Source organism: Ascoidea rubescens (assembly GCF_001661345.1).
Source record: "Ascoidea rubescens DSM 1968 unplaced genomic scaffold ASCRUscaffold_4, whole genome shotgun sequence".
Lineage (NCBI taxonomy): Eukaryota > Fungi > Ascomycota > Saccharomycetes > Ascoideales > Ascoideaceae > Ascoidea > Ascoidea rubescens.
In genome coordinates this window covers 886,960-909,390 of record NW_017962916.1, presented here as the reverse complement: position 1 = coordinate 909,390, position 22,431 = coordinate 886,960, and the positions used below count along the sequence as shown (strand labels likewise).

The window sequence follows — 22,431 nt, the reverse complement described above, 5'->3', positions numbered from 1 at the left end:
AAAGGGATTTATAAAAAAAATATTTAAATACTATGTACACATATATATCAAAAAGATAAACCTGCTACTTGACACCAAAATTAAGCATTTTAAGCATTTGAACGTGAGTTTCTCGATGAGTTTCTCGATGAGTTTGGTTTACGGTAAGCAATATTAGCTTGACGATCAGCTCCAATTGATTGTAAAGCTTGCATCATATCACTTCTGTTTAAATAGGTGATAAAGAAACAACTTCTGCCCTTATCAAGACGTCTAAGAGAAACTAGCGGACCAAAATTTTTAGCAAGTTGATACATTTCTTCTAAAGAAGTTCCTGATTCATTGTCAACAAAAAGAGTATTACTAGAACCTGCTGATTGCTCCTTTAGATAATCAGGTTGAATCAAAACATTATTAAATTCCAAACCTTTCAACTTTGCTAAGGCATTGGTAGTATCTTCAACGGAATTAAAACCAAGTTCAAGAAATTTTTGGAAATCATTATAAACACAATAATCGTAAGCTAATGGATAGTCAGCAACTAATTTTTTGACTTCTTCAGTCAACCCAGTAGTATCAGAAATAAAAGATAAAGGAATCACAATAGTAGTATTAGGAGGATTCATTGGGTCAAGTTTTGTTTTAGTAAACGTATAATTATTGAACAAAAGAACCCTCTTTACATTATCAAAAACAGAAGGGGAATCAAATTCCAATTGAATACGATAATTATTTTCATTGCTGCTTAAAATTTCAAATTTTTCAACACCAAAAATACCTTGTTGATTGCCTTTTTCGAAATTCTTGGAACTAAAAGAATTTGGAATCGAGAAAATAGCAGCTAAACCTGATGCTGTAGAGTTTGAAAAAGTACGAGCAGCAAATGGCTTAACAAAGGAAGAAGTTAATTGTTTGGAAAATCTTGAAGCAATCATTGTGGTTTGTTTCGTAGGTTTTATCTTGTGAATTATGTGCCAGAAATGTGAAAAGTAGTTGAATAAATTTTTACAGAATAAGAAAAAATCTTCACTCAAGTTGAAAAATAAAAGTCACGTGATATGGATATCACTTTACTCACTAAGGCCGATACTTGGTTACCCTGCTCTGCACATATAAAATCAAGAAAAAGCCGCTAACAAATTGGAGTTTGAGGTGTGAGAAGGTGTGTTACCCTCTTGAGGTTTTTGCTCTAATAGAAACGCTTTTCTGAGGAATCGAACCGCTGTTTTTGTTTTTTTCATAAAGCTATTGATTATATCGAAGGTTTTCTGTAATCAAAAAGATCTTTTAACTGAATTTGAATATAAAGTCGCCATTTTTAATGAGCTTCAAGACTTTCATTTGCACTGAGCTTGGAAGTGTTCTTTTTGTTATCCGATCTATATCAACAGAGTTTTCATCTTTATCTTTATCATCTTTGATATCATTGTCCATTTCTTTGATTTTTTTATTTATATTTACATATAAATCAGGAAATTCTTTTTCTATCAACTCGCTTTTCACTGAACTTAGATTATGGCTTGCTGATAGCTTTTTAATGAACTCTCTGTATTTATTGATTTGGTTAACAAGCAACACAATTGAAAATGAAATGAAAAAATTGTAAACTAAATTATTAAATCTTTTGTGATTAATATTCAATTTGCGAATTATGTTAAGATTATTTGCTATTTTAGAAAAATTTGGATTTTTTATAATCAGCACTGAAAAACTTTTAAATATACTATTTAAAACTGTTAAATTATTATCAAAGTTTGCCATGCCTGATGAAAAAATGATTGAAAAGATAAAAAACACTTTTTTAATATCAATTTTAAAGTCTTTTTTAAAATTCACGTTCATTTGTATTTTTTTTTTATCAATATCAATTTTTTTAAAATTTTCAAGTAGTTTTAAATTGTTTAAAAAATAATATTGTAATAAAAAACAATATCCAGAAAAAATAAGTAATCTAGAATATATTGGATGATATAAATAATATTTAAGCCTTTGAAAGTTAAATGAAAGATTATTATATGATGAATATTTCAATCGATAAAGATTCAAATTCAATTTTAAAAACAACGAATTGATAAATAATGTCGAAAAAATACTCTTCTTTGATATTACGAAATCATTTGGATAAATTAAAAATGATAATACTGAAGCTATAAATAATGACATTTCATTATTTTTGTTTTTTTGATGATAATTAGGATTAATATGATTAATATTAGCATTACTAATATGATTTATAGAAACTGCATTGTTTTCATTGATGTCTAAAGAATTATTGGACTTTCTTGTTAAAAAAAATTTAATCAAAGGATTTAATGAAAACAAGATTGAAATTGATGTAGAAAATCTCAACAATTTCAAATAATGATATAATGAAATTTTATTGTTTTTAAGAGATTTCAGTAAAATCACTAGTTTTTTCAATATCTTATGGAATTTGGAATATTTTCTAATCAACTTGAGATAATTTCTATCAATTAGCTTAATAATAGTCTTGAAGATCTCGTTTAAAACAATCAAAAATGCTAAACCACTAGAAAAAATAACAAGGAAATTTTTGCTGAAAGATTGGCATGTTGAAAATAAAATTTTCTCTACATCACTAAAGGAATTTGAGACAGTGATAACTTCATCTGATAACCGATCCAATGTAACAAACTTGTTAACCAGAATCACCTTCAATAGATAAGAAAGTTTATTAGATATTATCCTGTATTCATCTCTAGAAAACACCAATAGTATGAGATAGCTCAAGCTATTGAGCACCTTGTCTCCCCGAGATCTCTGCTCCACCTCCATCTTCAGCACTACCAAACAACCCAGCTCAACCCAAATGCAAATCAATAATCCCTCGTCCAAAGCAGGTTATACTGTTGAATCTCTTGCATTGGGACGCGGGGCAAAACGAACAATAGCCAATAATAGCAACAATAGCCAACAATAACCAACGGGCTCATGTGACACAAAGCTTATTGCGGTCACAAAGAATAGGCACAAAAAGAAAAAGCATTGCTTCTACAGACACATGAGAAAAGAAACATGATTGAAATATATTGTCAATTGAAAGAATAGAAAACATTTCAAGAGCACAGAAGTTGGAATTCAAAAAATACTTGAAAAATAACAAAATAATAAAATAAAATAACGATAAAATAACTATAAAATAATAAAACACTAAAGTCACAATACGAGCTGACAAAAAAAAAAGAATTGAAACAAAACAAATGATGAAAGGATTATTTATAGATTAATTTTTCAATAAAACGGAAGAATTTGCGTAGAACGCCATCCTTCTTCTCCAAAGCTGAGAAATATGCTTCTTCAATTTCTTCTTCTCTGTCTATTTGTAACTTTCCTGTTATAATATCGGCTTCTCTTGATGTGTGGATTTTAGTTTTCTTTAAAATTTTCCAAAACAAATAAAGGATAATGAATGCAACTGGAGAAAAATAACAAACGAACAAATTTTGAACAGAAAAATTACCTGGCCAGAAAATGTATGCACCATTGAATAAAAGTGTCACTATACAAAGAATTAAACCGGTATAAGCACAATATGGTTGTAATTTGAAAGGAGTTTGATAGTAATGATTTCTATATCCTTGAACCTTCATACTTTTCCTAAAGCATATATAAGAAAGAAAGACTGTACTATGAACCATTAAAACACAGGATGTTGTAATGGTAATAAACCATATATAGATCTTTTGAGAAGAAGTTGAGCAACTTAAAAATGAAAGACAGGAGATAAGTGCAGTGATTGCAACACAAAAGATTGGGGAACCATTTTTTAAACACATTGAAAAGATTCTTGGAATATATCCTACTAATGAAAGCGAGTATAAACATCTTGTAGATGAATAAAAGGCTGCATTACCACAAGACCAAACTGAGGTGATAATAATAGCATTAATTAATGAAGAAAACCCTCTAACACCTGCATTTTCAATACCAATGACCCATGGAGAAGCACCGGCACCAATTTTGCTAGCACCAACAGCTTCTAATAAGTTTGGGTCATTTGATGCACAAATACAATTCATGAAAAAAATACCACCAATATAAAAGAGATAAATTCTGAAAAATGCATTTCTGCCGGCAACGGGAATGGATCTTCTTGGTCTTTCAATTTCTCCAGCAATAATTAAAATAAATTCTGGACCACCAGAGGAGAAAGCTGAATAAACAAAGACGTTCCAAAAGCCAATAAACTTACCAAGATCTCCCTCCTCGAGATATGGTTTAAATAAACCACCTTTTGACCAATTGCTAAACCCATAGGCATCACCTTTGGGATTAGCACCACACATACTTAAGAATGAAAACATCATCAAGCCAATGATCAAAAGAATTTTAAACATGCAACCAACAAATTCGATCTCACCAAACCAGTTGACTGCAAAGATGTTGCAAATAATATAGAGTACTAATCCAAGAAAGATAAAAGACCAAGTTGGGATATTTGCAGATTCCCAATAACGAACTAAACTACCCATTGCAACTAATTCAACACAGACATACATGGCAGTTGAGTAAGCATAAATGATTCCACAAGCAAAACCAAGAGCAGGATCAACAAATCTTCCAGCAAAATGGAAAAAGGAACCTTTAATGGGGAGCCAAACAGCCATTTCAGTTGCGCATTGCATTAATGGCCACATATCAAGGAAGGCCCATGTTATAAAAGCTAAAAACAATGAAAGAGAACCGTATCTAATTAAAGGAATGGCAAGACCAACAAATAGAGATGAACCGATACAGGAACCAATTGTCATTAAACTAACATGTCTTAAATTCAAACCTCTTTTAATGTTGCCATATCTATCAGGATCATATCTTTCTTCAAAACCATTGAATTGAACGGTTTGTTTTAACATTCTTTCATCGTTCATGTACCCATTGGATTCTTTTGAGCTGTCGCCTATATTGTATTCTTCCTCGTGGCCATCTTCATAATATTTTTGATTTATATTACTGGGACCAGAGAATCTTTGACCGTTGTTTAAGTTTTCGAGGAGCGACTCTGCTGGCAAATCACTTCGGTTTCTTTTATCGTCCATTATTATAGATGATGGACTTATCATATTATATGTTTAATAAAAAAAATAAAAAAAAGTAACCTGAAATGAATTTGTACTTGATGATTATGAGGAAAGAAGATAATGGGAATTGATAAAAAGTTTTGCTTTCTAGAACGCCTTTTTAACGTTTATTATGCTGAAGGTATTTAAGATTTTATATTATGTAGTATTTGCTGATAGAAATGAAATTTGATTATAAGCTCCAATTATGATATTTCTATTTGTAACTGGAAAGAGAAGTCAAAGCAGGAAAAAAAATGAGAGAAAAAGATTTTGATTAATTACCAGGGTATATAAAGAAATATAAAACAGCAACAAGTAAAAGATACAACAGGTTGATTAGGTGATGATTCTATGATACTTCCAAAAGAGATAGCTTGTGTTCAATCAAGTATATTAGGGGATTATTGTTAATTATAAGTTATTAGAAAAATTAGTTTGGTATTGAGCAAATCGTAGGTTTTATTTTATAAAAGGAAATATTCAAAACAAAATTCAATTTTCATCACAAATTTTTGAAAGAAGAAAACCAATCAACGAAGCAGAAGGAAAAAAAGTGTTAGTTACTGAACTGTTTCTTACATATCTGGCGATTTTCCAAACGCAGTGTATTGTAAAACAGTGGTGAAAAGTAATTGCAAAATCCAGATTTTCAGAGAGAAATGTTCAAGTGAAAAAGCTGTTCCAGTCCCAATGATCGCCAAAAAGAGAATCGAAATCAAAAAGAGCAAGCCCAAACCTGATTTCTAGCGTCAGTTTCTTTAGCAAGTAACGACAAAATAGATACGAAGCAAAAAGATAGCCAGTAGAAATGCTTAATCAGATATAGGAGAAGCTTTTTACCAATAGTTTGCTGAAAAGAGAGCAGCAGAGAGCTGATAATCGATAATAAAGGATAATAACGTCCGTTTAATTTAGCCCACAGCAAAATACATTCTTGTAGAAGAGGTGTCTTGGGACGTAAGGCAGGTCTTTATGCGGACATCGCACGCACCTGCAGAACGTCCCACAGGGGTCTCAAACACTTTTGGGCCGAGAAAGGGCCAGCACCCGCAGTAGCCGAACATGGCACACTGAACCACTTTCGCGCTTCAGTGGTTTTCAGATAAACGCTCTGTGGTTGTAACATTAGTCGTAAGGAAGCAGTGAATTCTCAAGTCTCAGATTCTCAAGTCTTAAGACTCGTTCTTTGAGCTCAAGCACTGATCTCACATCTGACAACTGGTTTATCTCTTGCTTCTGTTTTACCTGGAAAAGATAGCAGCAGAACACATGGTTGGGGGTGAGTGAGGATTAACCCAATTCCACACCACGATTTTTTGGCTGCTAATATTCTACCAAGAATGGTGTTGAATTGTTGAATGGTTGGATTGTTATATTTTTATGTCCATGTTTCCATGTGTTTATATTGTTACAATGATATTTTTGGCTAATCTTGATGTGGAAAGTCTCTTACAGGATTTCGTTTGCTCACTTGACCCGCCAGTAATCTCTGTGCAGACCATGGTTATTATCTCCAACTTTAAAGAGATTCTCATTATCAAGTCCATCTTTTCCCCCAAAGACGTTTGGTTTCGCTCTGGCTATTGGTTTCTATTGTATGTATTTGTTTCACTATTTTATTTGTTTACATTTTGTTTTTAGCTTCCATTGTGCTGAGAGGACAATCGATCATTGTTTCTTCAATGGTTTGTTTTTTCTCTTTTAGGACAGCAGCATATCAATTGATCCATATCGTTTGGCTAACCTGATTATCAAAGAAAAAGAAGTTTCCCAGCGCCAAAGTTCAATTAATAGCCCACAAACTAGAGATTCCTCTTGTTTGTTCTCATATGTGATACTCAAAAATTTTATAATGAAAACCTTGCATATTTTACTGTAGCAATACGGTTTTCAATCAGCTTAATCTGAAAAAGTAATTTTGAATTCTTTGCTGTTTGAATTAGCAAAATTAAACAGGCATTGGGAATTTTTCACCATCCAGATCAGCATTGTGACTATCAGCTATGGCTCCCTCAGAGCCCCCCTAGATAAGAATGACTGGCAAGAGCAGCTAGTCAGTCCTCTTGCAAGAATGTCTTGCTTTCATTCTTTCAAAAGCATTTTCGAAAAGAGCTGTGGTGAATAACCAGGCTTACTTCAAGTGCCAGACATTTCTGGTGGTGATGGAGCACCCTCCCGCTTCCAGGGGTGTGATGCAAAAGCTCCTCACTGCTCTACTGGGACAGCGAGTCCCGATTCCGCCTTTAGGTCCCAATTATCACCCGGATATGCAACAGACCCTCTCTTTTCTATCCAAGAACACCCGTGCTATCGTGAGTAACATAAGCACTTTCAACAGTTTTCAACAACCTTTCGCAGCCTTTCCAGCTTTGAATCTGATGAGCCAAACTCTGCTGTTCATTTTTCCATTAAGGTTGTATAATAACTGAAACATACCAATAAACTCATATTTAACACTTGATTTTATTTGCTTTTATTTGTATTTAGTCTTATATTCTTATATTCTAATCTTATTTAATCTTATATTTGGTGTCTCATTTTGCTTTTCACCATAGTCCCAATCGAATAGCCGGTTTAATCAAAGCGAAACCCTCCATGTATGCTCATGCTGTACTATTTTATCTGGCTTTTGTTTTCCTTTTTCTTATTACCAACAGGCAAATTCTTTTCACTAACAAATATAATCACTTAATTTTGTTCACAAACAGGTGCGTATTTTTTTTAAGATTCGATACTGGTGCTTTGCTATGGTGCTCCCATATGCTAATAGTCTATGTCTGGTGTTTTTTGATCACCGAAAATCAAATCGTTTATCTTTCTGATTATGAGTTTAGAAACTTTCTGAATTTTTCTAAAATTTTAGAATTTTCTTTTAAAAATAGAGTAATTTGGATTCAAATTAATTAATCTAAAACAATTTCAATTTATTATTTGTTCAAAAGGTAAAATTCTAATATGAATAAAATTAACTTATTTTCTTAAAGATATTTCAATCTAGTACTTTCAGTTTTATTGTTTAATTAACCTAACTCGTACAACTACAATTCTAAAAATTAATTTAAAAATAAATAATATTATTAAATGGATTGATAAAACAAAAAAGACAGGCACAACAAAAAAGTCACTTTTTTTTCAATTTGTCATTAAGACACCAATGAATTCACTTTTATTTATGAGTTGAAACAAAATAAAAAGGTTGATAATTCCTTCATTAATTCATATTTCTATTACAATTATCTCTATTTAACTAAAGAGAAAAGAGAAAAAACATCATTCCCTTTGAATATTTAACTATATTTAATTATATTTACTGTTTTTTTACCTTTTATCTCTCTCCCTTAAGTTTTGCTAAAAATAATTAAAAATTAGTTATTTAATGCAAAGTATACTCTAAATCACTTTATTTTCTAATATTCTTATTGCATCCTATAACATACTATAATATCTTATAATAATAATGAGCTCTCCTGTTGAAGTTGGTCAATCCAACAGCTCTATAGAGAAAAAAGACATTGGACATGAAGAATCCAACATTGGCGATACATCAGATTCTGAAGAAATCAGAAAAGTCATTGAAATCAATGGTTTTGTAGAAAAATTCAATCCTGAATTGGGTAATGGTACTAAAAGAGGTTTAACCTATAGACAAGTCATGTTGATGGTCATTGGTAGTTGTATTGGTTCTTCCCTATTTATCAGTTTGTCGGTTCCTTTGGTTAGATATGGTTCTTTAGCTCTATTCATTGCTTTTGTCTTTTGGGCCTTTGTCGTCATCTGGCCTTTAATGCAAGCTGCTTGTGAAATGGCTTCTTGGTTGCCAATCAAAGGTTCTTTCTTCCACTTTGTTGCCAGATTTATTGATCCTGCTTTAGCTTTCCCAGTTGGTGTTATGTATTGTTACTCCACTGCTATCTACGTCTGTGTTGAGTTGGTTGGTTTTGCTTCTCTTATCAACTACTGGCCCTCCACAAATGTTCCCATCTGGTCTTTTATTCTCTTGGGTTTGGGTTTAAACACCATTGTCAACATGATGGCTGTTAATTGGTTTGGTGAAATTGAGTTTTTTGCTTCTATGTTTAAGATTTTATTAATCATTGGTTTAATGATCTTCTCCTTCCTTAGTATGTGTGGTGCTAACCCTAAAAAAGATGCCTATGGTTTTGAACATTGGAGTCAAGGTGGTCTTTGGAAAACTGTTTACAAGACTGGTGATACTGGTAGATTCTTAGCCTTCTGGAATGTCTTTGTCTATTCTGCTTTCTCTTCTGGTGGTCCAGAGGCCATCTTAATCTTTGCTGGTGAAATCAGACGTCCAAGAAGATCTGTTCCTTTAGCTGGTAAAACTGCCTTCTTTAGAATCTATCTTTTCTACATTGGTGGTATTTTCTTCATGAACACTTTATGTGCCTCCAACAATCCATCCTTATTACAGGCCATGGGTGAAGGTAAAGTTGGTGCCGGTGCTTCCCCATGGGTTATTGGTATCAAAACTGTTGGTGTTAGTGGTTTCTCTTCTCTAATCAATGCTATCATCATGACCTCTCTTTGGTCCTGTGGTAATGCTGCAACTTATTGTTCTACCAGAGGTATTTATGCCATGTCCTTAGCTGGTTACTTTCCAAGATTTTTCAGCAAATGTCTTAAAAATGGTTGTCCACTTTTTGCTTTATTACTTGCTGACTGTTTTGCTCTTCTTTCATTTTTAGCTACAAGCAATGATTCTTTGACTGTTTATACTTGGTTTATCAGTATTTGTTCTTCTTCAGTCTTATTGGTTCATTCAGCTATCTTCCTTGCTCATATTCGTTTCAGAGCTGCAATGAAAGTCCAAGGTTTGACTAACCCATATTATGAAACTCCATTTAATGTTCAACCTTATACTTCCTATGTTGGTATGTTCATGTGTCTTTTATGTTCTGTTTTCAATGGTTATTGGATTTTCATTGATGGCGAATTCCTGGTTTCCAGTTTATTCACATACTATTTCTCTCCTGTTTTCTTTGGTCTCACATATCTTTTCTGGAAAATATGGAAGAAAACTTCAATTATTCCATTAGCAGAAGTGGATTTGTTGACTGGTAAAAAGGCCATTGACAGAGAAGAACAAATGGAAATAGATGCTGATGAGGCTGCTGCTGCTGAAAATAAAGATAGTAAGGGTGTCTTCATAGGAAAGAAGATCTTGAAAGCTATTGCTGTCTTCCTTTATAGTAGTAAAAAAGGTGACCTCAAATAAGCTTATACTTATACTTTTTCCTTTTTAAGCTTCAATTCATGATTGTGATTTTTTTCGTTATAGTTTTATTTTTTTTTTCAGTTTATTTTAATAGTTTTATAGCTTTTTCTAAATATTTATATTAAAATTTAACAATTTCAATTCCAGCTCTAATTCTAACTCGCTATTTTCTACGATGATGTATGATGTTAGAAATGATGAAATGTCGATTGCTATATAGATATAATTATGAGATACTCAATATTTGAAAAATAATTTTTGGTAAAACGATAATTATTATGTCAAATCAAGAAAAAAAATGGATGCGAAGAAATGAAATTCCAGTTTTTTGAGATAACAAATTAAAATGAAAGTAAAAAAAAACAAAAAAACGAACAAACACAACAAAAAAAAATTATAGATCACTGATTCAAATCAGCAAAATTTTATAAATTCGTATTAAAGCTTCTAATGTATGGACTAGCAACACCTTCTTCATATAATTCATTAAAATATATCTTTTTTTTGGTTGCATTTAAAGGCTTTTCTCCTCCTCTACCTGTTGCATTATTCAAATTCATCATATTTTGAGAGCCATCGTTTCCTAATACATTTGTTGAAAACATATATTTATCTTTTGAAATCTCAGCAGAACTGTTTTGTCCTTTTGTTGGAGATTTACTTAATTTGTAATTGTTTTGTGGAGGTGGTGAATTCAGTATCTTTTGTTGTTTCTGTTGTTGTTGCTGAAGAAAATACAAGTAATCATCATTTTTATAATTTGATTGTTGTTTTTCTCTATATTGCCCTTTGAACAATACCTTGTTGTTCAAATTTATATTGTTTAAAGCTTCTCTTTGAGCAGCCATATAATATTGTTGTTGTTGTTGTTGTTGTTGTTGTTGTTGTTGTTGTTGCTGTTGCTGTTGCTGGGCAGCTTGAACAGCTTGAACAGCTTGAACAGCTTGAACAGCCTGAGCCTGAGCCTGAGCCTGAGCCTGAGCCTGAGCCTGAGCCTGAGCCTGTGCTTGTGCTTGAACTTGTGCCTGTGCTTGTAAATATGATTTTACTTTCTTGTCGACACTTTGCTTGACGACAAATTCAAATTCGTTTTGATAATTTATTCTTATTTTTTCAAACTCTACTTTCATATTTTCTCTTAGTTTTTCTTCGAGTTTTTTCAAATTATTCTCAATGCTTATTAATTGTTTTTCTTTCAATTTGAGCTCAAGTTCTTTTCTAAATATCTTAATAGAGGTTTCTTGTATCAAGATACATGCTGGAGGTCTTTGATCAGGATCAATGTTTATGCAAGCTGTTATAGTTGATTTTAATTTTGATGAATAATTGTTTGGTAAAGAAGGAAAAATTCCCTTTTTAATTTTCTGATATAATTCAATATGTGATTTAGCTTCAAATGGAGGATGCGACGCACATAGTTCATACATTACACAGCCCAAAGACCAAATATCACAAAGGGGTGTATATGGACGATTTGTTAAAACTTCAGGAGACATATAATATGGAGTACCAACATATGTGCTTGCCAAATCGTTTTCACAAGTAAGTAACTTGGCCAATCCAAAATCACCCAATTTAACAATGTTATTTTTCAATAAAAAGACATTATCTGGTTTTATATCTCTGTGAATGACAACTTTGTCGTTGTTGATATTTTCTGGATGAGACAAAGAAGAACTGGGCGTTGATTTGAAAATGTTATCTTTTATTGGAGGAGGATCAACGCCATAATGACAACGATATAAAGCACTGACTAGCTGAGCAAAAATCGACCATACCAAGTCTTCTGGAACATGATTACCAGTAGTTTTTGCATTTTTTATGACTTTTGATAAATCGCCATTATCACAGTATTCCATGTAGAGATAAACCATTGAAGTATCTGAATCATGTTCGTGGTATATGTACTGAACGATATTCGGATGGGAGACAGTTTTTAATATTCTTATCTCGGCAACTAATTGTGATCTCTCCTTTGGATCCATTCGATCATAAGAGATTTCCTTTCTAACAAATAGCTTTCCATCGTTTTTTCTTTTGACTTTTCTAACATACCCAAAAGAACCTTTTCCAATCAACTCAAGAACCTCAAACTCGAGTGAAGAGGTTTGAGATGCCATCGTATGTGTGTAAGACAGTGGGATGGTAAACAATATCTTTGGTTACCAGGATTAACAAGCAATAAATGAAACAAAACAGAATTAAAGGATATAAAAGTCTACTGAACAAAAAGTATTTTTGAATTAGTAGATCATAATTCTTGGGCATAATTTGACTGTTTACCTTTTGCCGTTTCGGGAATCCCAGTAGGCCCAAATGAGTGGATCAAATGTTAAAATCCGGACACAATGAAAGATGGGAATCTGATCAATCACAAAGAAAAGTTTGCAACAGAAGAATAAAAGGCCAAATCGCATTGAAAGACGTAAAAAAACATATAAACTATACACTGTATACACCTTTACTCTAAAAAATGTCCATGCCATCTTTGAGCTGCTTTGTGGCCCGTTTTACCCAGTAGTCCCCCAAGTAGTGCCAGTAGGGCTCACCAGTTACAGGGTGGTTTCGTTTCTCAAACCAGTTGGGAGTGTACTCTTCATTGGCTAGGTCTCTTTGCCTCTTTGCTGCTCTCTGTTTTTCCTCAACCCTATTCTTTTCTGTCGATGCATCATCGTATCTGCCATCTTCCATCGCTCTTTGATCTGGTCGTAATCTGGTATCTGTTGGTGCCAAATACTCCTTCAAACGTGGCTGTAGTGCATTCAACGATATAGCAAACGATGTCAAGTTAAATGGAGACTTGGGTCTGGGGTTGGCTTGCCACAATAATACTTTTTCGCCATATTCATTTTTTTCTTGATCGATAATTTGCTTGTAATATATTTTCGAGTTCCAGTGTCCATAAACAACGTAAAGAGGTTTTTCGTCTTTGTTAAACACAGTGCCTTTGACTTCATACGCATTGTTAGCTCTCCAACCTCTGGGTTTGAAACAAAAATCAATTTTATCTCCAGTGTTGTGATTACGGATTTCCATAGTACCATACTGATCAACAACTGGATGTCCAATGATTATACCAACAACAGAACTGGTAACTTTTTTCCACGTATACAACTCATCCTCAGCAATTTTAGTTCCATTAGAATCCCAAACTCCAGAAAATGGTCTTAATCTTAAAAACCATTTTCCTAATGGATGTATGTCAAATGATCTACCATTAAATTTGGACTTGACCGCACTTTCACCAATATAATCCCATCTAGGAGATTCTGCTATGGCTGCAGAAACCGGTGGATGATGAGAAACTTGCTCTACTAAAAATCTATAGTTTTGGTCAGGGCGACAATACTCAAAAGTTTCTCCCAATAAAGGATTAAAAGGCTTTGCAACACGATCAATTGTAGAACAATATTCCGAAGCAGCAAATGCAGCAATATAACACATTCTCAATGAGGAATCTTCAATATCTGATGCTTGATTTAATAATGAACAATATTCCATATCTTCAGCCACTCTCTGCAACAAGGACGTACATTCATTAAATGAAACTGGTAATGTAATTCGAGTCATATCTTTACCAATCATCGACTTAAGAATACCCCATAAAGAAATCTTTGGTCTATCATCTTCATCCATATCCAATTTAGTACGTATTGGATCTTCATATCCCTTAAAAGAACCCTCAGCTTTCAATTTATTTAAGACTTTCAACTGAATATCATTTAGACTATCCCCGTGAACCTGTTTAACAGGTTCCTTTATAGTATCAAATTCATTGGAAATTTCAGCACGATCTTCTTCAGCGACACTTTCTAGCTCTGGACCCTCTTTGATTTTTCTTTCAAATAGAACCTCTGATTTCAACGACTCAAAGTCGGTTTCAGCTTCTTCATCATTTGCAGCATCAAAAAATACATCAGAATCAGAATCAGGTTCTTCAATAAATTCCCTAATAGCTTGATCATCGACGCTTATCCTACTAGAAATAGGTAATGGAAGACCTTCAATTCCCTGTTCCTTATTGATTTCTCCCTCAACAGTTTCAGCAGTTAACTGATTATTTTCTGTTTCTTTTATTCTTTCATCGATTGACATGCTTCGCAATTTTTCAAACACTAGTTGATCAGAAGATAATATTTCATCGTAATTTTTGTCATAGTCATTCATTGTATTTGATACCACTCTAGTCAAATCATCTGAAAAAGTTTGTATGTTATCATCAATTTTTTTAACCTCGTTAATTAAACTTGGTCTTCTCTTATTGTTAATTGCTTCTTGAGTTGATAATAATCTTTTCCTTTCTTCTAGGACGATTCGCTCTTTAAGAACTCTTTTCAATTTTTTTCTTTCAAATTCCAACTTTTCCAACCTTTGAACATTTTTCATATTTTCTTTCTCCACTTCTTTGATTGAATCTTGCCATAACGAATTGATTTTTCGGGAGTGATTGAGATCTTTCGAGACCTTTGAAAGCTTTTCATTAGATAGTCTATTATAAGTTTCAAAATCATTAGATATTTCTGATAAAGAATGTAAAGACTCTTTCAAAGACAGTTTAATAATGTCAAATTTATTATCAGAAGTGTCTACTGGAAAAGAATAATATGACGAAGAAACTAATTCTTTTAAAACCGAAAGTTGTAAAGTGATTGATTTTTGCAAAGTTGCATAAGTTCTCGCGTCATTTAACCCAACTGATTTGTTTGTATCCAGATTATCTTCCATGTCCGAATCATAGTCATCAAAAGCTTCTTCATCATCTGAGGTTATAATTAGACTTGAAGAGTTATCTTTTTCATTTGATAATGGGACAATCAAGTCATTATTGGAGGGAATATTGTTAGAAAATGGGTTACTAGATGGATCAGATGCTGATTCTATTGGAGTCGAAAGAGAAGAAACTGAGGAACGGCTTTTGTTTTTTCGTTTAAATGAAGAGCCTGATAAGAACGATCTTGACCTTTTGTGATGTTTGGTAGTAGAAGTGGAACTGTTAGTATTATAAGGACCAACAGTAAGATTAGTACCAATTGTGATGCTTGATTGAGATCTGTTATGGTCACCCTTTTTTATGAGATTTGGAGATGCTTGATACTGGTTTGGTTGCTGTTGTTGCTCTTGCTGCTGTCGTTGTTGCTGGTGTCTTAGTTTTAAGTCTCTGTCTTTGGTGAACCTGATGGCGCCTTGAATTGACCATACCCATCTATTAACTTCGACTGGGTGGTTACCTTTTAAATGCCATCTGATATTATTTCTTGAGCCTAAAATTTCGAATCTTAGTTTTTCAGAGGAATCTAAATGTAGAGTACAATTTTTCAAGTTAATTGAACCTCTACAAGAAGTATTTATGTCATCTTGGTTTTTGTAGTAGGATAAAATTCCGTCAGAATCGAGTATGAACCAACGTAGTTTATAGCCACTTGCTATATTTGTCCATTTTTTAAGATAACCTTTTAAAGTAGGAGATTTATCAATTGAGTTTGGAAAGGTATTGTTTGGGTTGTTGTTGTTGTTGTTGTTGTTGTTGTTGTTGTTGTTTGTGCTATTTAAACCGTTAGGGGATATTAAAGAAGCTGGAGAATCGGGAGATTCCAAGTTTAGGATAACAGATTGCTTTTGAGAGTACTCTTTTAGTAGTTTTTTGATTTGATCGTCTTTTTTAGATACAATGTCCATGGGCAATTTACCTTTTTTGTCTCTTTTGAAGGGATCGCCGCCATGATCAAGAATCCAAAATATCATCTTGGTGTCTTTTTTTTTGATGAATTCGTGTAAAATAGTGTCGCCGGTTGTTGGATCCAAGCCATTTAAGTCCAATAGTTCCTGGTTTCTTGGATTAGACCAGATTTTGTTCAAAGAGTCGAAATCTCTGTTGGTAAAAGCGATTCTCAATTTTTTGGAAATGGATTCTATATAATTGATTCTTTCCGTTTCCATGTAGTTTTTCAAGTAGAGGTTATTAATGGTGGTCAAATCTATTGCTTGTTTGTTCGAATTGTTTAGAATAGTGTCATCGATATTTGTTTGAATTAGTAGTAGTTTGACAAATTCCAATTTGGAAGCTAATACAGCAATGTGTAAGGGAGTATTACCATTTTCATCTTGAGAATTCAAATAGACGTTAATCTCGGGCAATTTGACCAATTTCTCAAAAAAGTTGTAGTCGCAAATCTGAACGACAAAATGTAGGATAGTTGATTTGACTTTTATTAGATTTGGATTCAGATCGCTGAAGTGAGAGGATAGAAGGTCCTTTAGTTTGGCAATGTCGCTTGACTTCAAAGCTTCCAAAACCTTTAGCTTGAATAGAGGAACATTGATGATACTGGAAGTTCCTGGGCTGGGTGGGGCTGTGGAGCTGCTGTTATCGATACTAACTTTATCAGGACCAGAATCGGTTTGGTGGTTAGCAGAGGAATGTTCAGGAGAGGAATTGGTTGTAATTATGGGAATCGGCTGCAATGTTGGAGGCCTAGTTTCGACAGCAGAAGCAGCAGGAGCAGCAGGAACAGGAAGAGGATCAGCCATCTCTGGGGAAGGTGCAGAAGAAACAGAACAGCAAGTCCCAACAAGAGATCAGCCTTTTATACCCAACCGCAGTCAAGCCACAGTCAAGCCACAGCAACCACGCGCACGCGCGGTTTCTGCGCCTACTTTCTGCCCGCCACTGCCCATGGTGCAGCCATGACGCAACAGCACATGGCCCAGAAGAATGGTACAATCCAGACCACTGGTGCTGCCTGTGCTGCCTGTGCTGTTTATTGTTCTGAGGACTGCTTTATATACCCGGAAAAGATTGCATAAAGCTCGTTAATCAACACCACCACTTCTTTCTCACTGGGAGGGCTTTTGATATTTGTTTTGAGAAACGATCCGATATGTGCTGATATTAGTGCCTTTTTGTTGTTCCTACTCATTCTCTTGAGTATTTCAAGTGCCATTATCTTGTTGCCTTTTGTTAAACTGGGGTGATTAAACAGCTTAATCAAGCTTCCAAAGAACATATGGGAGCAGTGTACTGGAATAGATGTTCCAGTCATTTTTTTTATTATTCCAAAAATCTTATCAATGTGCTCTCTGTTGTGCTTATTATAGTTTCCAACTAGGTTCAACAATGCAATTCCCATCCAGTCTATTATGTGATAGTTCAATAGTGTGTATATATAGCTGTTAGTTTCTTTTTCTATTTCATCTTCTCTCATTTCATCTTTATTATTATTATTATCATTTTCAAGTATTAACAAGTGAATTCCATTAATTCCACTAATCACCATTTCAGGTATCACATCATAGTCTTGCTGCAAAAACTTTATCATTTCAAACAACCCTCCATTCATTAGAAATTCTCTTTTGAATTTGTTTGTTTGAATGAAAAATTTATTAATAAACTTGACAATTTCGATTTTAATTTTGTTTGAAAATTTGTTTGACAAAAACCGAAACACTATTATAATTCCTCCAATATTGATGAATTCTTTTTCAAATTTTTCTAAATAGTTCTCAAACATTACCCCCATGATTTTTATTATGTTAACAACTAGATCCTCATTGGCATTATTCGATATAGACAATCGATCCAATAATCTGATATAGTCCATATTCAAATACTCATATTTTTTCTTAAATCTAGCATTTTCCATTAAAACCTCAATCAATTTGGAGTTTTCTCGCAATGAAAAATAAATCTTGAACAAGCTATTATTTAGTTCGGTATAGTAATAATGATTAAATTGTCGGATTTTATTAATATCATTTTTAGTTATCAATTTTAAAAATTGATCAATAACTTCTTCAATTTCATTAACTTCAATTGAACTGACATTTAATTCGTTAAATTTGTCTAGGTTAATTTTCTCTTTGATCTCTTTAATCTCTTTATCTTCTTTAATTTCTTTGATACTGCCAAAACTTTTACTACTTTTATGACTCTTGTTTCCTGTAAGGACACTAGCTGTTGTATTATTAGTATTATTAGTATTATTTATGTTTGGTGGAAGCGATATAATTTGACTTTGACTTTGACTTTGAATACTCATATTACTGGTGTAGACATTGTTATTGTCATCGTCGCTTTTATTGATTTCTTCTTCTAATAATCTTGTAAACTCTATGTTATCTTTTAAATTAATCTTTTGAGAACTGAGATTGGTATGGTTATTTTTTGAGTTAAATTGGCTGATTTTGAATTCCTGAAATGTTTTTATAAGATTTTCATCATCTTCGTTTTCATTTGTTTCTTTAAAATTTTCCAACCCATTGATATATTTTAAATTTGAATTTAAATTGAAATTTGAAACTGATTTTGTTATTGGGTTTGATAATATTCTTGATGAGTTTATATTTGGCAAGGTCACTGGGTTAAATTTCGAGTTGTTTTTGTTGTTATTGTTGTCTTTGTTATTTACTATATTGATATTAATATTTTTAAGTTGATTTTTATTTAGATTTTCTAAATTTTCAAAATCTTCGTCCCAATGATCTAGGTCATTTTTTGTTTCTTTAAATCTTAAAATTGAAGGTTTGTTTATATGTGATAAATTTGGATTTACATGATTGTTATGAGTGGTGTGGCTGTTAATAATATGGCCGTTGATGTTGTTATTGATAATGTTATTATTGACAAAACTGTTGAGATGGCTGTTATTGCTGCTGCTGTTGCTGCTGTTGCTGTTGTTATTGATATTTTTGTTGAGATTATATTTTGAAAAGGAAACTGAGCTTAGAGATTTTGAAGAGGTTAATAGGGAATGATTTAGCCATTGATGATTTAGTAGTTCCTTTGCAGAGATTCTTAAATTTGGATTTTTTTCAAAACATTTTAATAGGAATTTTTTGCAGTTAAGGGATATCTTTTTTGGTAGGGGAGGAAACTCGTCAGTTACAATGGCATGCAAAGCAGCCATTGCATTTAATTCGTAATAAGGAGGATGTTGGGTTAGTATTTCGATAATAGTTGCACCCAAGGACCAGATATCGCAACTCGTTGTGATTTTTTCCAATGTTATGATTTCTGGGGCCATCCAATTGGGGGTACCAACAGGATTGATATTTTTGAAGGAGTATGTGTTTAGGTTGATTGATACGCCGAAATCAGCTAGTTTGACAGTGTTATCAGAGGAGAGAAGAATATTAGCAGCTTTTATGTCTCTATGAACGATGTTATTTTTGTGCAAGTAGATGAGGCCATTAAGAACCTGTTTGATGTAGTTTTTTGTTAAATTTTCAGACAAGTTTTTATTTTTTTTTTTAAAGTAGAATTTGTATAAGCTTCTTAGTGAGCCCCTTGAGCAGTATTCTAGGTATAGATTTAGGTTGTTGTTGTTTATTGAGTAGCCATAGTATTTTATGATATTTTTATGGTTTAGAGATTTGAGTAGGTTGATTTCAGACATTAAAATGGTGTTTTTGTTGCCGTTGTTGTTGTTGTTGTTGTTGTTGTTGATTAGAGATAGGTTGTTTGAGTCAATTAGGATTTGTTTTATGGCAATTAGTCTTGAGGTGTTTTTGTTGATTGCTTTGTAGACAATTGCAAAGGCACCTTTACCTAGACATTCTTTGATTTCATAGTTATCTAAAGCCGGGGTATTGAGCGATGTGAGTAATAAATTATTTGAGTCCATGAGAATTTAGTGTACAGGATAAGAGAGAGAAAGAGAGGGAGAGGGAGAAGAAGGAGAGAGAGTGAAAAGTGGGTTGTAAATGATATGGTACAGAGATATTGTGAAGAGATAGTTGAATGAAAGTTGAGCGAGAATTGAATAAGAAATGAATGAGAGTTGAAGAATTGAAGAAATGAATAAGAGTTGAAGTGTTTATTTTTCAGATCAAAAAATGGAAATACACAAAAAAAGCAAAACAGAGACCAAAAGCACGGAAGGCGTCTGAAAAGGGAAAGGCGAGATTTGTGGAGGAAGTGGAAGAAGTGGAAGTACAATTGAAGAAGATAATGTTGATTGAGGCAAGTATATAGTATAAGGGGAGATACAGAGAATATTAAGAGGGAGATAAAGAAGAGAGTAGAGTGGAGGGTTGGAAGAGAATAAAAACAAGAGAAAGGGTCTAATGGGCATTTATATAAGTCGAGATATGAACCGAGCATTATCCAAGTGAGAACGTGAAGAGAAGACTGCAAGCAGCGAGAGTGGTTGTAGAGTTATTTCAGTATGCTCTTTATTATGTTGTTATTTAAGAGGTGTTTATGAAGGAAGTCAGAGTGAAAAAGACTGTTATTGTTGTTGTTGTTGTTGTTGTTGTTGTTGTTATCTAATTTTTCTAGAGCAGCTTGTAATTTGATTTTGTTATTTTCATTTGTGTCGTTGGCCATTGATTGATTTATTGGACATTCCAAAAGAGAACCAAAAGATACAACACCAAAGGCAATTAGAAAGGTTGTTGAGAATAAAGAGTTTGTTAGTCTTCTATAGCTTGCTGCTTTGATAAACATTGTGGAATATCTGGGTATCGAGTATTGAGGATTGAAAATTAGTGATATGCAAATATAAGAGATGAGATAAAAATTTTGAGATTTATGAGAATAAATGGGGGTTATAAATGAGATTGTAAATAAGATTGTAAAGGAGATTGCATTTGTAGATTAATGTCAAAGAAGTGTAGATTTATTAGATAACGAGAAGTGGATATGATGGGAATTGAAGATAATTTTTCAAAATAGAATTAAAAATTCAACAACGCCGATTGGCCAGCAAAAAGATCTCCAAAGATCTCCGTCAAGTCGAAATAATTGTAAACGCCGATGACCAAAATCAAGAAAAAGCAGAAAAAGCAGAAAAAACGAAAAAAGCAAAAGAAGCGGAGGAGTGCGAAAAAGTATAATATGAGCGCGATCTGCACGTGCGTCATTTGTGTATTTCAGTTTGTTTTGTCTTTTCGGAATTTCAGCTTCTGGAGAATTTTGGAAAAGAATATTCAAATTCTCAATACGATCTCAAATGGCATTATTTATTGGATGCAAATAATAATATTTTTTAGAATAGCATTATTTGAATAGTTAAATTGTAGAATGCGCGAGAGATATAGCAACAGGTTAGCAAAGAGGGTTGAAGCAGTGGTATATGAGAACGATAGAGCGCTGGAAAGAGATAATCTGGGAGTGGCATTGGCCAAATGTGGGATGTGGGATGTGGAAGGAAGGAAAGAGCAGCAGCAGTTAACCAGGTTTCAAGATCTGTGCAATCAGACTGGGTGGTGGAATTGCCTCGAGAGGATCCAACCAGAGGAATAAACTTGAATAAACTTGACAGTAAACTTGAATTGAGAAATTTTAGGTGAAAAGAGAAAAGAGACAAGAACGAGAGATGTGGTAACGACCCAAGAAAGACCTTCTCCAGGGCTACGCAGAGCCGGCTGGATGCAGCAGCGCAGCGGAACGCGTGCATCCGCGCGTGTTCGCCAGGGGGAGCGAACACTGCGCTGATCTGGCAACCATCCGAGGGCGTTGCCACGTGCGGACAAGATCCGTCTGGCGTACCGCGCCTGCGGGCGTCTGGGTGCGTGTGAACGTCGGGCGCTGATTGGCCAGCGCTGAGGATGGGGCTGGCCGCATGCGGCAGGTGCCTTTTTGGGCGGAGTGTTTACGTGTGCCGGATTAGGAAGGCGGTAAACAACACAACGCAAAGGCTCGCATTGTTCAGTTGTTGAAAAGTGTAACGAAAATGAAAAGAAAATGGAAACGAAAAAAGCCAAAAGCCAAAAAGCAGAGCATTTCATTTCATTTTGCGAAAACTCAGCTTCTTCTCTGTTGTTATTTGCTGCTTCTCTTCTAATCTGATTTTCTCATATATATCAATTCACTTTCCTTCCTTTTCTCTTCCTCCTCCTCTGCTCCTGCTTCTGCTTCCTCTGCTATATTTATATTTGTATCTCCAATTGTAAATATACTCTTCATGTTCCTTTAGTCTCTTCTCTTCTTCTCTCTGCTTCCTACTATCTTCTGCCTCTCCACAACATGCTCAACAACCCCTTGGACTACCAATTCTCCTTTGAATTGCCTGAAGACTACATCTTTCCCACTCCTCCCTCCTCTGCTTCTTCTGCTGCTTCTGCTGCTCCTGCTTCCTCTGCTCCTTCCTCCTCCTCCTCCTCCTCCTCCTCTCTCTCTCTCTCCTCTGTCTCCAA

General features: G+C 33.8%; 10 protein-coding genes across 10 annotated transcripts; 4 read left to right on the top strand and 6 right to left on the bottom strand.

The window, feature by feature from the left end:
- Positions 1-89: 89 nt before the first annotated feature.
- On the bottom strand, positions 90-914 carry ASCRUDRAFT_80372 (uncharacterized protein; the record flags this gene model as incomplete). Its single annotated transcript, XM_020194487.1, has 1 exon — positions 90-914. The coding sequence occupies one exon, from the start codon at positions 912-914 to the stop codon at positions 90-92; it is 825 nt and encodes a 274-aa protein (XP_020048358.1).
- A 2,298-nt stretch (positions 915-3,212) lies between these two features.
- On the bottom strand, positions 3,213-4,853 carry ASCRUDRAFT_33456 (uncharacterized protein; the record flags this gene model as incomplete). Its single annotated transcript, XM_020190432.1, has 1 exon — positions 3,213-4,853. One exon carries the CDS (start codon positions 4,851-4,853, stop codon positions 3,213-3,215), a length of 1,641 nt encoding a protein of 546 aa, XP_020048357.1.
- Positions 4,854-6,204: 1,351 nt separating this feature from the next.
- On the top strand, positions 6,205-7,327 carry ASCRUDRAFT_75271 (uncharacterized protein). The gene is made up of 2 exons (XM_020193002.1): positions 6,205-6,655; positions 6,818-7,327. The coding sequence occupies exons 1-2, from the start codon at positions 6,474-6,476 to the stop codon at positions 6,849-6,851; spliced, it is 216 nt and encodes a 71-aa protein (XP_020048356.1). The 5' UTR covers positions 6,205-6,473; the 3' UTR covers positions 6,852-7,327.
- Positions 7,223-7,489, top strand: ASCRUDRAFT_80369 (uncharacterized protein; the record flags this gene model as incomplete). The annotated part of the gene is made up of 1 exon (XM_020194486.1): positions 7,223-7,489. One exon carries the CDS (start codon positions 7,223-7,225, stop codon positions 7,487-7,489), a length of 267 nt encoding a protein of 88 aa, XP_020048355.1.
- A 667-nt stretch (positions 7,490-8,156) lies between these two features.
- On the top strand, positions 8,157-10,377 carry ASCRUDRAFT_75269 (uncharacterized protein). The gene has a single exon (XM_020193001.1). The coding sequence runs from the start codon at positions 8,518-8,520 to the stop codon at positions 10,294-10,296; it is 1,779 nt and encodes a 592-aa protein (XP_020048354.1). The 5' UTR covers positions 8,157-8,517; the 3' UTR covers positions 10,297-10,377.
- A 971-nt stretch (positions 10,378-11,348) lies between these two features.
- Positions 11,349-12,392, bottom strand: KIN3 (serine/threonine protein kinase KIN3; the record flags this gene model as incomplete). Its single annotated transcript, XM_020189681.1, has 1 exon — positions 11,349-12,392. A coding segment is annotated over one exon (1,044 nt), but the record flags the coding sequence as incomplete, so codon positions are not given.
- Positions 12,393-12,495: 103 nt separating this feature from the next.
- On the bottom strand, positions 12,496-16,824 carry SWH1 (oxysterol-binding protein related protein SWH1; the record flags this gene model as incomplete). Its single annotated transcript, XM_020189384.1, has 3 exons — positions 12,496-14,252; positions 14,544-15,838; positions 15,923-16,824. The coding sequence occupies 3 exons, from the start codon at positions 16,822-16,824 to the stop codon at positions 12,763-12,765; spliced, it is 3,687 nt and encodes a 1,228-aa protein (XP_020048352.1). The 3' UTR covers positions 12,496-12,762.
- Positions 16,825-16,946: 122 nt separating this feature from the next.
- ASCRUDRAFT_75267 (kinase-like protein) lies at positions 16,947-20,066 on the bottom strand. The gene has a single exon (XM_020193000.1). The coding sequence runs from the start codon at positions 19,914-19,916 to the stop codon at positions 17,055-17,057; it is 2,862 nt and encodes a 953-aa protein (XP_020048351.1). The 5' UTR covers positions 19,917-20,066; the 3' UTR covers positions 16,947-17,054.
- A 38-nt stretch (positions 20,067-20,104) lies between these two features.
- On the bottom strand, positions 20,105-21,135 carry COA2 (Coa2p). Its single transcript, XM_020192999.1, has one exon. It carries the CDS (start codon positions 20,738-20,740, stop codon positions 20,450-20,452), a length of 291 nt encoding a protein of 96 aa, XP_020048350.1. The 5' UTR covers positions 20,741-21,135; the 3' UTR covers positions 20,105-20,449.
- Position 21,136: 1 nt separating this feature from the next.
- ASCRUDRAFT_75264 (uncharacterized protein) lies at positions 21,137-21,833 on the top strand. Its single transcript, XM_020192998.1, has one exon. The coding sequence runs from the start codon at positions 21,317-21,319 to the stop codon at positions 21,536-21,538; it is 222 nt and encodes a 73-aa protein (XP_020048349.1). The 5' UTR covers positions 21,137-21,316; the 3' UTR covers positions 21,539-21,833.
- The last annotated feature ends 598 nt before the right edge of the window (positions 21,834-22,431 follow it).

Coding starts and splice junctions, on each gene's coding strand:
- COA2 (XM_020192999.1), bottom strand. CDS start 20,740: ATGTTTATCAAAGCAGCAAGCTATAGAAGACTAACAAACTCTTTATTC.
- ASCRUDRAFT_75269 (XM_020193001.1), top strand. CDS start 8,518: ATGAGCTCTCCTGTTGAAGTTGGTCAATCCAACAGCTCTATAGAGAAA.
- ASCRUDRAFT_75264 (XM_020192998.1), top strand. CDS start 21,317: ATGCGCGAGAGATATAGCAACAGGTTAGCAAAGAGGGTTGAAGCAGTG.
- ASCRUDRAFT_75267 (XM_020193000.1), bottom strand. CDS start 19,916: ATGGACTCAAATAATTTATTACTCACATCGCTCAATACCCCGGCTTTA.
- ASCRUDRAFT_75271 (XM_020193002.1), top strand. CDS start 6,474: ATGATATTTTTGGCTAATCTTGATGTGGAAAGTCTCTTACAGGATTTC. Junction 6,656..6,817: donor TCTGGCTATTGGTTTCTATT/GTATGTATTTGT, acceptor TGATTATCAAAG/AAAAAGAAGTTTCCCAGCGC.